General features: G+C 39.5%; 1 protein-coding gene across 1 annotated transcript in view; it reads left to right on the forward strand.

Moving 5' to 3' along the window:
- Positions 1–14,861, forward strand: part of LOC133404076 (hexokinase-1-like) — a 31,244-nt gene that overhangs the window by 3,952 nt on the left and 12,431 nt on the right. The window contains exons 2-9 of the mRNA XM_061679671.1: positions 1,331–1,493; positions 9,733–9,881; positions 11,202–11,321; positions 11,562–11,657; positions 11,733–11,832; positions 12,800–12,983; positions 13,724–13,879; positions 14,580–14,813. Coding sequence (XP_061535655.1) covers positions 1,331–1,493; positions 9,733–9,881; positions 11,202–11,321; positions 11,562–11,657; positions 11,733–11,832; positions 12,800–12,983; positions 13,724–13,879; positions 14,580–14,813 — 1,202 coding nt within the window. The remainder of the gene's footprint in view (positions 1–1,330; positions 1,494–9,732; positions 9,882–11,201; positions 11,322–11,561; positions 11,658–11,732; positions 11,833–12,799; positions 12,984–13,723; positions 13,880–14,579; positions 14,814–14,861) is intronic.

The following is a 14,861-nucleotide window of genomic DNA, read 5'->3' on the forward strand; positions in this document are numbered from 1 at the left end:
AGCATCCTCCTCTTTAAGCACTCTCATTCTGGAAAAGGGTTGACTAAAATCATTGTCTGTTTCACTTCATTTTTCACTATTACCAACTTCAAAGGCTAACCCCAAATGTATCCCTCACGAAAATATTAATTACAATATTTTTCTGTTTTTATTGTCCATTCTAAATTTGAAGTTAGTTCATCTAAGTTATGACATATTCCCTAATATCTCTCCGTCGCTTAATACATTTAACATTAACATCCATAAACTAATTAGATAGGCATTAGGCATGTATCAAAATTAATACAAAATGTACTAGCGGATCAACTCTTGTCGCTGATGTTACGTCTGCTTCGCGGTTCCGCTGGGACCACAACCAGGGCCATGACCCGCAGCACCTCAACGCCAAAATGCAAAAGACCAGAGCAACAAATACGACACGGGCTGATCTGATGAGAAAAAGTGTTGCTTAAACCTAAGAGTAACAATAGAGGATGTCCGCTCTAGAGGTGGGTAGAGTAGCCAAATATTGTACTCAAGTAAGAGTACTGTTACTTGACAATAATGTGACTCAAGTAAAAGTAAAAAGTAGTCCTCCAAAAAAATACTTGAGGGGAAAAAGTACACAGTGAAATAATTACTCAAGTACTGAGTAAATAACCTTTTTTTTTAAACCACAGCATGAACATCAATAAAAATAAAAAAATAAAAACAATATAATGTGCTAACCAGTCGGGATGGTGTACGACAAAAGTACAGTTACTTCTTAACAGGAGAAGTGGCGGAAGTGTTTTTTTCTGGTCTCGTCAACTCCTGTGACAGGCGGAACCTCCGGCCAATGCGCTCCCATATTAGTCCGCCTTCAGAGTAATATTCACAATTACATCTGTGTGTGGATGGTGGCTGTGTGGAATCGATCTAGCCGCCAGTGTTCAAGGAGTACGAAACATCCTATGACATCAGCGACGGTGACCCCCCCCCCAATCCAGGAAAAACTCAGCGGATCTATGTGATTCATGTAAATGGCCTATTTTGAGTTCAAAACAGTGAATTTCGCCAAGGGAGACTTATTTGCATGTATGTTAATAAAAAATTCTTGAAACAAATAATTCTGTCGTCTTAAAATGCTTTCAGATGAGAGAAAAACATGTAATAAATAAAACACTCTAATTTAAAAATGTAATTAAAATAAATACTTCATCCAGTAGTTTGTTGCACACCTATTACTCTAAAATGTATATAACTATGATCTAAAAGGTTTACGTTCCATTTTCATCTTCTCAGTGCTGCCCCTGAGTGGTTACTGACGTTAAGTGACCATTTACCGAACTTGTTGGTTTTGCGTCGCCAGATCGACAAGTACCTCTACTCCATGCGGTTGTCTGATGAGACGCTCAAGGACATCATGAACCGCTTCCGCCGGGAGATGGAGGACGGCCTCGGCCACGGCACCAACCCCACCGCCACCGTCAAGATGCTGCCCACTTTTGTCAGGTCCATCCCTGACGGATCAGGTAGAGGGGCGAAAAAAACAACAACAACAAAAAAATCAAAATATATTAGTTAATTTAGTCATGGCCAGAATGTTATTTTTCATGAATGATAAGAATATTGTTGATGACCAGGCATCAAATTTAGCTGCCAACCTCTGCCTGCATGCTATGACCAAAACTAAAGATTCTCTCTCAATTTAGCATCGCCTCAATCTGTCTATGATACCCGATTCCGAGTACGTCAAAATACGTGGCCTGGAATTCGCCCAAAATGACTGACTTTCTGTAAAAATTCAGTCATGCATCCTTGAGACTTTTTTTGTCCGACAAATTTAGTGTCGATCAGTTAAACTGGTGTCAGGGGCTGTTTTTCTTCTTCTATCTTTGTGGTGCACGCTCCTAATACAGCGGCTGAAATAAGTACCTGTATTTAACACGTCACCATTTTTCTCACTAAATACACTTCCAAAGGTGCTATTGGCCTGAAAATTTCACGAGATGTTGGGAACAACCCAAGTAATCCATACTTGCAAAGAAAGTAGAACGAATATGCTCAGAAATTAAGACGTGTGTAAAAATGTGAAATGACACAGGGAAAAAGTATTGAACACCTGAAGAAAGGGAGGCGCAAAAAGGCTTGGGAAGCCAAGACAACAACCAAAATCTATCAATAATCAAACAGAAATCCAGCCCCTTGTCAGTGCAAATAAATATCAGCTGGTTCAGTCAGGACATGATGGCGTAAAAAAAGGTCTCATTGCCGAGGTGTGAGTCAAGACACATCTCATGATGGTTAAGAGGACAGAGCTGTCTCAAGACCATCGCAAACTAATTGTTGCAAAACATAACGATGGCATTGGTTACAGGCGTATATCTAAGCTTCTGAACGTTCCAGTGACCACAGTTGGGGCCATAATACGTAAGTGGAAAGCCAATCATAACACCATAAATTTGCCTCGATCAGGTGCTCCTCACAAGATTTCTGACAGAGGAGTGCAAAGAATAATCAGAAGAGTTGTCCAAGAGCCAAGGACCACCTGTAGAGACCTTCAAAAAGACCTGGAGTTAGCAGATACTGTTGTCAAAACACTGAGTAATGCACTCCACCGCCATGGCCTGTATGCACGTTCACCATGCAAGACCCAATTGCTGAAAAAAAACAAAAGCATGTCAAAGGTCATTTAAAGTTTGCTGAACAAGCTAGTTAAATACTGGGAGAATATAGTCTGGTCTGATGAGAGCAAAATTTAACTCTTTGGATGTCATAATGTACACCACGTCTGGAGGAGAAATGGCACTGCACATCCTAAAAATACCATACCAACAGTGAAGTTCGGAGGTGGGGACATGGTGGTGTAGGGCTGCCTTTCAACAAATGGTACTGGTAAACTTCACATTATTGAAGGAAGGATGAATGGGCAAATGTACCGAGACATTCTTGACAGAAATCTGCTGCCATCTACGAGGATGATAAAAATGAAATGAGGGTGGACATTTCAGCAGGATAATGATCCAAAACATACTGCCAAGGAAACTCTCAATTGGTTTCAAAGGAAAAAAAATAAAGATGCTAGAATGGCCCAGCCAATCACCTGACTTGAATCCAACAAAAATCTATGGAAATAAATGAAATTCATGGTCCATAAAAGAAGCCCACGGAACCTTCAAGATTTGAAGACTGCTTGTGTGGAGGAATTGGCCAAAATCACACCAGAGCAATGCATATGACTAGTTTCTCCATACAGGAGGCGCCTTGAAGCTGTCATTGCAAACAAAGTGTTTTGTACAAGGAATTCAATAAATACCAGTTGGCATGTTCAATACTTTTTCCCTGTGTCATTTCACATGATTACACACAACTTAATTTATTTGTGTATTTCTTCTACTTTCTTTGTATGTGTGGATTACTTGGGTTGTTCCAACAGCACCTTTGGAAATACATTTAACGAGAAAAATAGTGACGTGTTAAATACAGGTACTTATTTCAGCCGCTGTATGTTTGTGTTTTATGGCGAGTCATCAAATTTCGCTGCCATGCTCTGCCTACACATAAGGACGAAAACTCGACATTCTTGCAAGAGTCACCCAACTGTCTAGAATTCCTTCTTCCAATGGGGCTCATTTGGACGACGTGCTTAGTGAGACTTTGTCAAAGTATGAATTCGCTGGCTCAAACCAAAATTGCCTAAGCACCTAACCCTAACCCTGGTGCATTTTAGGCTCATCATGAAAATACAATTCTGTGTTCCCCCACTATTAGCCTAGTCCTGCTCCAAATAGTTAAAATATGTATTTGCCACCACCCCCTTAAAAAGGGTTATAATTCCCTATATTTGCCACAAGATGGTGGCAAAGTGCTACTTTTTCTTAAATGAAGCTCCAAAACTCACTCTAACTAGTTCTCTGGCACCAAGATCCCAGAAGATTGTGCAGAAAAAACAGTGAATGGGTTAGTTTTTCAGCAAACAAAAAAAGGATAGATTTAAAAAAAAAAAAAAAACAGCTATTATGGGAATTTGCAAATGCCAAATTACAAATTGCGGGGCTTCACTGTATCCCTAACGTTTTGTGAGTAGTGCACAAGATGGTTCAAAGTAGGGCTGCGCAATAGGGCATAAAAATCATAACATGGTATAAATTGAACCCCTTCACGTTATGGTATGTATCGCTATTTAAATTTAAGTGTAAGAATTATAATGGAAGTATTTCTGAACATGTTATACAGTACTAAGAATCCCAATTAGATACCTCAACAGTGCATTAAGAAAAAAAGTGTGCATCCAAATTGTGTGCGTTTGGTACTGAAACTCCTCATTTGAGTAACAGCTAATAATGACATTTATGCAAATAGAATGTTAACACTAAGCACAGTATCTGAAAAATGTGCAGGATGATTAATAATAATTCATTTCATGTAATTTTAAGGCGCATTTATACTCCCCCCTCCCCCTCTGGAGACACAAATGGCCATAAGCTTTATTATGGTGTAGGATTCATTTGTTTGAGTGCATTTGATTTATCTAAATGTAAAGACGAAATTTACATAGTTATTTATTAGCGTGGGTCTTAAATGTAGGCTAATGACGAATTCTTGCAGCTACGAACTGTAGCTGGCTGTAATGTGTGATCGATTCATCTACAAAGGACTATTGATTTATTTTACCTGTAAAATGCAAACAGTGAGCTTGCTTGTCACAAAATAATTCGCACGCGTTAAACTTGTATTTGAAGTTAGGACCATTGAATGCGTCACAATTTCTAACCTGTCTGGCGTTCTCGCGACTGGTTGGCGACGCTGCTTTATTTTTGCAGACTTATTTAGAAGTAAAGTATGTCGTGTCTCCTTAACGAGCGTGTTGCAACGGGCCAAGAGAATCAAAGCAGCCTTGTCCCCAAGAGAGTCTGGCTGCAGACCTCACTCAGCTCTCACTCCACCTCACCAATCAAGTCGCGACCCAGCAGAGCTCAACCGCCACCGTCAGGCCCGGAACTAAGAAGAAGAATTTCAAAATAAAATCGATTTCCATTTCCGGTTTCCGCGTTTTCGGAACGAAATTGAATACTTTTAAAATAAAACTGTCTTCCATTTCCGGTGTCAGCCTTTTAGACAATTATGTACAGTGTCATGCACTGAATACTTCATTTACATATGCTTTCCGTTCCCGGTTTAAGCGTGTTAATTTTTCATTTGTAATTCACTCAACACTTTATTTAAAAAGTGAAAAACGGTAGATGGACTCCTCAGAGTTAAACGTATTTAAATATATCATTTTTTTAGGCTTAAATAAAAAGGAATGACAGGCACATTAAAATCAGAGTTCGCCATAGTTCCATATTGGTTAATTAGCAACAGAAAGCTCGCCTGCGATCCCTCATTAAGTCTACTGTACTTTGATAAATGTCAAATTTACTCTTCAACTGTGTAGCATTCTTAGCAGAATTATTTTGCTCCATTTAAGCAATCAGACATACATAGCTTGAAAACAAAAAAACATATTTTAAAGGAAAAAAGTAATATTTGTATTCTCTGCTGCATCATAGAACAGTATGCAGACGTATTATTTTTTTTCTTGGTATTTACTTACCTTTTGAAACCTAAATTTATAAATGAGGGGTTTAATTTTTAAATTTCCGAATCAACTACTAAAGAATGTAACTAATTTCACAAATGTAGTATTCATAGTTAGCACACATTTTTAATGTACTACAACTTTTTTTTTTTGCTGTTGTTGCCATTTTTATGGTCCACACCGACACTTTTTAAATGATCTTTTGATTTTTCTGAGTTTCCTTATAATGTGTTTTGCTATGTTCTTCGTGTAAACAATGGGGAGATTTTTTTTTTTTTTATTTATTTTTTTTTTTACAACAGGGGCACTTGTGTGTTCATGTGTAGTGGGAGGTCTGATCACTGGCAAGGGAGAGACATCAGTTTTTGGAGTGTGGAGGACAGTGCAGTAGTTGGGCTCTGCTGAACTGAAGAAGGAGAGAGTTCGGTATACAAATTCAGTGGGACAGGGATAGACAGCGGTAGATCAGGGTTCGAGGGAGTCTCAGCAGCCTACGTAGACATCCGACGAACTTTCCCTTGCCAAGCCACCAAGTGCCCAACCATGTGTCACTTCTTCTGATGATTGCTTTATGGCAGACAGAGCAATGGAAATGTGCTGCAGCCCTCCAATCCAGACCGCATTTGCATATACATATTTTTTTTAAATCTGAAAATAAATCAAATGAAAAGATGGTGTCTATCAATAAATAATACGTTGTGTAGCTGTACCTATACACACACCATAGACTTAACACAATCACCTCCAAACGAAATAGCTTTTTTGTGGTAGACGTCCAGGTGAGTCTTGAACCAACTCAATTTTGTTGGTTTATAATTACGACAGGGGGGCAGTGATACAGCTGAGAGCATATTGTGCAACAGTTAGCTGCTATTTGTGTGCCACACATAATTATGGAATAATTACCTACCTACCTGCCTGCTTAAAGCAAAAATGAAAAGTTACCACAATGTTTAAATAACAGACGAACTTCGGATTAAACAAGTTAGCCACATAGCTCTGAAATGTCTCTATACATGATAGCTTTTATATGTTACAAATTTTATTTGCTTGGATAACTTCCCAGACCCAAAGCAGACGAATCTCATTTGCATAAAAAATAAACATACTCGTCCTCTGTCAAATACTATATAGCTGAGAAGGATATCTTAGCAGCTTTTTAGTAGGTTATTAGCTTTTTTTGGGGGGGCACCTTTCGTTGGTATGGCTATCCTTCGCGGCCAATTAATGCAAGTCTGCTCTAATAGACGCGTACAAAACTGTAAATAAGTTGCGCAAAAGTCCCATTCAGTCGATTAACAATAGCACAATAAAATGGCCTTTTAAACTTCTTTCTGAGTAGTCACTTAGCGTTCCTTTTGAACGTGTTGACATAAAGTTGTTATTTCCAGTCCAAGCGTGCACTAAATTATGACATTTCTGGGCCCGACAGTGGAGGTTGAGGCCTGCAGGATGGGACTTGACCCCCTTAAGTGATAATGATACTTGTCAGACATGTTGGAGGCGATTATTAGTGACTAATCAGCAGCCGGGAAAGCAGAGAGGATGCTTGACTGTTTGACGTGGACGCACTGCTTTTGCCATTGGTTGGTCGAGTCCAAATCTACACCGTAGGCCAAATTTATACCACCTACCGCAGGGGTGTCAAACATACGGCGCACGGGCCAGAACCGGCCTGTTAGGGGCTCCCATCCGGCCTGCGGGAAGAGAGAACACATTCACTGGTATTTTTCAATAAAAGTAACTGTTGTTGCCAGTTTTGTCCACTGGAGGGCGCACTGAAAACCCCTTACCTACATTGTAGAAAGTCTGTCCACTGAATTCACTGCACTGCGCTGTCATTTGTTAAATCGGCATCACATGGCTTATGGGCACCGTTTTGTTCCACAGCGTCTCCGTTTCCCCATAGACGTGCAGTTGACTGTGCTGGCTTTGTCCCAGTTTTTGCCTTTTTAAGTGGATTTTTGTCCAAATGGTTTGTTGTGGGCTGTCAGCTGTTCCATTCATCCCGGACTAGGTGTCCGGATGCATCGTTTGCCGCGAAACCCAGAATTTAAAAAAAAATTAAAATAAAGTGACTATTTCTTTTTTAAATGTGAGGCTAATGATTTCTTTTGGTAAGTAGTAGTTAGTTTCTGTCAAATATTGCTCACATTTATTTGTTTTACACTGTTTTAACGTGTTAATAATGAACTCATACTGTATGTACTTCCATGTTGGCAGCGATGCCAGTTCTACAGTTTTTTCAAACTAATTATAGCAGACAAAAGCCATATAAAAATGTATTAAAGACATAATTGCATATTGGGTTAACATTACGCAATATTAAACACACTAAAGTTCCTCAAAGTGTTTGTTTATGAATATTGGTAGGGAAGGCTGAACCCACTTCAATCTGTAAATTGCGAATGTGAAAATAAAAAAAAAAAAAAAGATTAATATTACGGTTGAAATTGCAATCGTTTTTATTAAGAAATTTCAGATTGTGCATATGATTTGCAACATTTTCAACAATAATAAATGTGAATATTTTCCAAATGTACTTTTAATTATTTGCACCAAAACAATGTGACATATTTTAAATATTTGTTATTATAGCTTATTAAGCCACAAATATACTGGTCGGGCCCACTTAAGAAATTGGCCCGTAGGCTAAAATGAGTTTGACACACCTGGTCTACCATATATACTGCACACCTCCTAGTTCAAAGCTTAGCAGAGTTGAGTGCTATGAGACTTGACTTGTCTTATAGTGACAACAGAACACGACTGGAAAACTTGAAGCAAGCAGCAGTGAGGTCAGAAGTTAAGGCCGCTAGCGTGCTTTCCGATGTATCGGGCTGGCCAATAAACAAAAGATGTTGATGTTTCAGCACATTCTTGGGGGCAGATGGGACACCGGCGGTCACAAATGTGACTGTGTACCTGCACCTCGATCAAACAAACAATGTCTGGAGGCCACAAACAAAATTTGATTCCGGGGCCCTCTATTTAAAGAAAAAAAAAGACAGAATTTTTAGGAATTAAAAAATATCTATTTAATATTACTCTAACCTTCTGCACATTTTGAATATGAAGACTATTTTTAAATATAGGGGGGGGGGGGGGGGGGAGCTGCTTACTTAGCAACATGAAATTTGGCAGATGTGTTTATCCCTAGTAAACCCACAAAAAAAGTCTCAAAATGCCATGCCCTATAAGACACAGGAAGTAGGCCATTTTGTTTTGAAATACATTACCATATGTTCACTTTCAGGCATACTCAAACACAAACGCCATATAACATAAAACTCCAATAACAATTATGATTGGTTTGAAGCCAGTTTTACTGAACAACATGAAAATTGGTAGATGTGTTTTTCATGAGTAGACTCACCCAAAAAGTCTCAAAAAGCCATGCCTGAAAATGCACAGGAAATCTGCCATTTTGGTTTGAACTGCCATTTTTTAATCATTTTGGACATTTTCAAGTGGTCCGCCAAAGATTTGAAACCACATACAGTACACTAGACATATTGGATGACTCGAAATTGCTAAAAGTTTGTGGTTTTGTCATTACGAGTCGCTGGTGCATTGAAGCGAAGTTTGACCACATGCTATAAAACAGGAAACTAATAAGTCAACAAGAGCAGACCTTGACCAAATATTTTGTGTGCAGATGATGCTTTAATTTTCAACTTGTTATGAATGAACACAAAGCTAGAACGACAGCTATTACAAAACCTAGTTTAAAGTTAATAGATGATAAGCCCTATATATTTATCTTGTCATAAACACATCTACATTTATATATTATTTTCGTTTCAGACAAGGTTTTAACAGACAGGCAGCAAACAAACACCACCGTTATTCGTTTCCTTGTCCTGGCCAGCCGAGACCACCTGATGATGGTGTTAAAAATAGCCTTAGGTCGCAGCGGCATGAGGGGACACGCAAAGGGCAGAGTTGACAAACGGTTGACAAACATTTAACAGATACTACGTCCGACTAAAGTGTGAACAGGGAAATAGTGAATGTGTTTTGATATGGTTTCTTGTTCTGTTACAACAACTAAACTTTGATCATTTACGTATTAATATAAATAGATGTGTGAACGTGTGTATTCAAACTTCTTCAAACCACAAAAAAACAAACACTTTGGTTACTAGTGTTTGCATGCTAGCTGTTAAACCTTAAACGTGTTTTGACAGAAAAGGGGGATTTCATCGCTCTGGACCTCGGGGGATCAAATTTTCGGATCCTGCGAGTCAAGGTGACTCAGGATAAAAAACAACCGGTCCAAATGGAGAGCCAGGTCTACGAGACCCCCGACGACATCATTCACGGGAGTGGGACTCAGGTAAACGCAATGTTTTATTAATTAATACAGAGTCATGGATCATTTACAGAAACATACTCGGGTGTCAGTAAATAAGGGTGCTTCAACAACATTTTAATCAAATTATCGGGACAATTCCAAACACACTTCAGCGTGGTTTGGTTGAGAAACTGATTCTACTGGCAATAGATCCCTGAAACTACAGGTGGCATGTAAACAGATGAGATCATCGACTCAGCTGACATTTGTCCGGTTTAGGATGTATATGGCTAGTAAGGGTACTTCGACAGAGTTTCAACTGAGTTTTATTTTGTTTGGTCAGCTGCAAACACAGTGAATGAACTTGGGAGCAGACAAAATCCACCAGTCTAAAATAGGGGGTGTCGGTACGATTCCAAACGAACTTTGGTGTGGTTTGGTTGATTTCAGAAAGCGATCCAACTGGCAATAGCCCCACTGACTTTCTTGACAGTTGTTTAGCATGTATGTGATTAGCTTCAAAGTCTCATGTTTATATTAGTGCTGTTTCACCATTCTGTACAACAAACCTTCCTGTTTACATTTTTGCAATCAATGTGAGAAGACTGCAATCTCTTGAGATTTGATTTACTTGGATTTTAAATTGCGTGAAAACAAATGGAACTGGGAAGGGACCGAGCTTTTAGCCAACAACAGAGGGTCTTCAGAGCATTCTACACAGACAAATCCATTTTCTGTCATGTATCCAGTTCATCTTACTGTGGGTGAAAGGCTGACTACACCCTGGATTAGTCATCATCCAATCGCAAGGCACATAGACACACAGTGACTGCCTTGTGTACCACAAAGCCATCAGTGAAGCAGACATGGAGGTACTCTACAGAAACTCCAGCTGAAGTCTCATCAAAAGCAGAATCGAGTTCCACGTAGTGTGAGATCAGATCCCGCAATGACTTCTGGTGAACTCGCAAACAACAGCTGGTAGTCGCGTTGTAATGTGATCACCCAAACACAGGCGGCAGCTGGGGGGTACTGCCATTGGCTGGTGGCGGCCAGCAGAGACAGATGCACTTTCATGAAACGGCAGCTGTGTCTAAAATGTAACATGATGCACAAGTGAGTTAATAAACAGCACGGTTGCTTTCACAGCAAAGTGCTTTAGTCACATATCGTAACTGTAGGTAAAGATTTCAGCACCTGTTTTCTGTTGAACTAAATTGGGTAAGGAACACGTCATTTCAGAGGTCTGAAAACTTTATGACAAAACGCGAGGACTAACCTCAAGTTTACAAAATAAGAAAGGTGAGTGGAAACAATGAACCACGTATCATGTTTCAGTGTTTTTCCCATGTTGTGTTATAGCTCTTTGACCACGTGGCAGAATGCCTCGGCGACTTCATGGAGAAACAAAAGATTAAGGACAAAAAGCTTCCCGTCGGATTCACCTTCTCATTTCCCTGCGCCCAAACCAAACTGGATGAGGTAAACGTGTTTGTGAATGTTTTCATACAGTGCTACCTTCACTTACGAGTGCCCTGGTTTAGAGGTTTTCCGGTTTACATTTCGTAACTTGGTTGATTATTATTTTTATTTATTTGTGTTCCTGGCAAATATTTAGCTACAAGCAAGCGACAGATAGTGCTTCTAAATGCATAGTTTGGAGACCATACCCAACTATGTTGTAGCCTAACTACATAACTGATTTAATCAATTCATTCGCAGGCCGTCCTAGTGACATGGACAAAGAAGTTTAAGGCCAGCGGTGTGGAAGGCATGGACGTTGTAAAACTTCTTAACAAGGCCATCAAGAAACGGGGGGTAGGTCTCACTGAGCCAAAACCATGGCGAGGCAAATTAGTTTTTATCAGCTAAACTTTTTGGTTCGTTTGTCAGGACTATGAGGCCGACATCATGGCGGTAGTGAACGACACAGTGGGAACCATGATGACATGCGGCTTTGACGATCAACGCTGTGAAGTGGGCATCATTATTGGTAAGATCTGGGTTGGTGTTCACTTGACAAAATCTAGTGAACCAATTATTGCTGTATTTTGCCAACGATAATATCGCGATGCAGCCATAATGTGACAATCAGATGGAGGGAAAAAACATCTACAATACTCCGCAACATTTATGGAGAGAGAAAACTTTTTTTCCCCCCATTAAAAAACAAAGTAACAATTAGCTTCATTACTGTTGCAGTAGCACATAGCAAAGCAGCCAAATCTTCACAAAATGAAACAGGTTTTCATTGGTGGTTTAGATACATGCTGACACGGAGAATGCAGATACGAGCCCTGCTTAGTTGACCTTATAGATTTGATATTTTTGTGGAAAAAATTCATAAAAAATTGGATTGTCACTAAATAAACTACAATGGTTACGAATGTTACCATTTTTAATTATACAAATGGTAAAAAACTGTAATCAAAGTCCATTAGATTGTTATTTTGTCGCTAGTCAGCTAGCCAGATAGTTAGCGAATGCTTGCTAGCAAGCTAACTAATTAATTAATACCATTGTAAGTAAGCTAGTTTTCTGACAGTTAGCTGGTTTAGCTAGTCGGCTGTTGTTAATTACCATTATATGCATTTTTTAATTTTACTTTTATTTATCTGGGAAAGGCAATGGAGAATAAATTGTCATTTACAATGCTCATCTCTCATATCTATCTATCTATCTATCTATCTATCTATGTATCCATCCATCTATCCTGGGTCTGGAGTGAATTTTTATTGGTTCGAGTAAAATTTTGTGAGCCAGTCACTACATTAAAAAGTTAAACTCATTAAATGTGCAACCGCACAGTTGGACGTTAGACTGCAACTGCATCAATATCAGAAGTTGGCGTATAGATACTGTACCATACAACTTAGAAGTACTATCACCGCAATCTGACATCATGATGGCTATGGTTCTGTAGCTCAACTGACAATGCTCCCTACTTTGTCTGCTTCCAGGAACAGGAACCAACGCCTGCTACATGGAGGAAATGCGTCACATCGACCAGGTGGAGGGCGATGAAGGTCGGATGTGCATCAACACGGAGTGGGGAGCCTTTGGGGACGACGGCTCCTTGGAGGACCTCCGTACGGAGTTTGACCGTGAGATCGACAGGGGGTCCATCAACCCAGGAAAGCAGCTGTGAGGGTCAACTTCAGTTTACTCTGGAAAGATACTCAGATGTTTTTGTGTTTTTTTTACGTTGATGTTTTATGTCTTACACTGCCACGTTTCTGAAAGGAAATGAAGGAATCTGCAGAAGTTGAATCGTGGCAACTTGACTCTTGGTTGTTGAAGAGGTTTTATCAATTAGTGCAAAAGGCTTCTTCAGTTCTAGATCTTGGTTGAGAAGTTCCACTGTCTCTCGTGGACGTGTGGAACTCCAGACCTATACAACAAGAACTGAAGAAGCCTTTCGGATTAAAGGTGGCTTCAACAACTAATAACAGTCCATTTACCTTAATTAACTTTTTGTAGATTACCATGCCCTGGATTACACCACTACTAGTACCACAACTACACACACGTTAAGTGCCTTCCAATACCACATATTTGGATAAAATTAAGGAATAATCCACAAAAGTTGAATGGAGGACTCTCACCTTTATTCAAAAAGGCTTCTTCGGTTCTAAATCTTCAGTGTGGAGTTCCCCATTTTATGTCTCTAGTGTATGTTTGTGAACTCCACACCTAAGATTTAGAACTGAAGAAGCTTTATGGATTTACAGTATAAAGCTGAAACGTCTTCAGAGTCCAGATTCCTCAATTTCAGTTTTTGCCAATTACAATGTCTTGGATGACTGAGAATCCACGCAGACATGAAGGAATAATGATTGCGAACACCTCATCTGAAATCCCAGCTGTGTTTTGTTTCCACTCAGTTTTGAGAAGATGGCCAGTGGCATGTATATGGGGGAACTGGTGCGACTCATTCTGGTCAAGATGGCCAAAGAGGGTTTGCTGTTTGAAGGACGCATAACCCCTGAGCTCCTGACAAAGGGGAAAATTGAGACCAAGCATGTTTCTGCCATTGAAAAGTGAGTGACGTGGTTTCACGCAAGAATAGACGCAACGATGATCAATATTTGTTATTGGGTCATTACATGTAAAAACTGCCAAGAATTTTCCTTTCAACTCTCAGATTTTTCTCAAATTTTGAGGTGCGGTTGAGAAAGAGACCAGAACACAATTTTTTTTTTGTTCTAAACTGTTTAATTATAGGGCGAAACTGTAGGTGAACAAACTTTCGTCTTAGTCGACACACCTCTTAATTTTAAACATCTATATCTTTCAAACGCTAACACTTAAGAAGCTGATTATAAAATTTTGAAGCTCTGAAGCTTCTCTACATCCGGGAGTACAGTACTGTATTGAGAGATATTTTTTTACTTACCTTTAAAGGGAAATTTTAAATCATTCTTGAGTTAATACAACAATATTTGTAACATTTTTCTGGGACTATGAAAGAGCTTTAAAACAATCAGCTTCCCAAGTGGTGTAGTTTTAATATAAATCTTTAAAGTTGAGGTATCTCTCATTATTTATATATTCATAATAGTTTTGGGGCCTCTCTCTCTGTAATTAGGGGGATTTAGAAAAATAATGCTTTATGTTGTGGTCTTTTCCTTCCATTTCACACCACACCTCAAAATTTGATGAAAATCTGAGAAGTTAATGGAAAATTCTTGATTTTACAAGCCATGACCCCCCCATAGTGATTGATGTTTCTTTCACCAGGACTAAAGAAGGGCTGAAGAAGTGCATGGAAATCCTAACAAGGCTAGGGGTGGAGCCCTCTGATGAAGACTGCCTGGCCGTGCAGCACGTGTGCACCATTGTGTCGTTCCGCTCGGCCAATCTGATTGCCGCCACCCTGGGTGGCATACTCTCTCGTCTGAAAGAGAACAAGGGGGTGGCTCGCCTTCGCACCACTGTGGGCATCGACGGCTCTCTCTACAAGATGCACCCTCAGTAAGCAGAATAACCCTTGCCTAATGACCCATTCAGAAACAGAGTAAA

The sequence above is a fragment of the Phycodurus eques genome, chromosome 6, assembly GCF_024500275.1.
Source record: "Phycodurus eques isolate BA_2022a chromosome 6, UOR_Pequ_1.1, whole genome shotgun sequence".
NCBI lineage: Eukaryota > Metazoa > Chordata > Actinopteri > Syngnathiformes > Syngnathidae > Phycodurus > Phycodurus eques.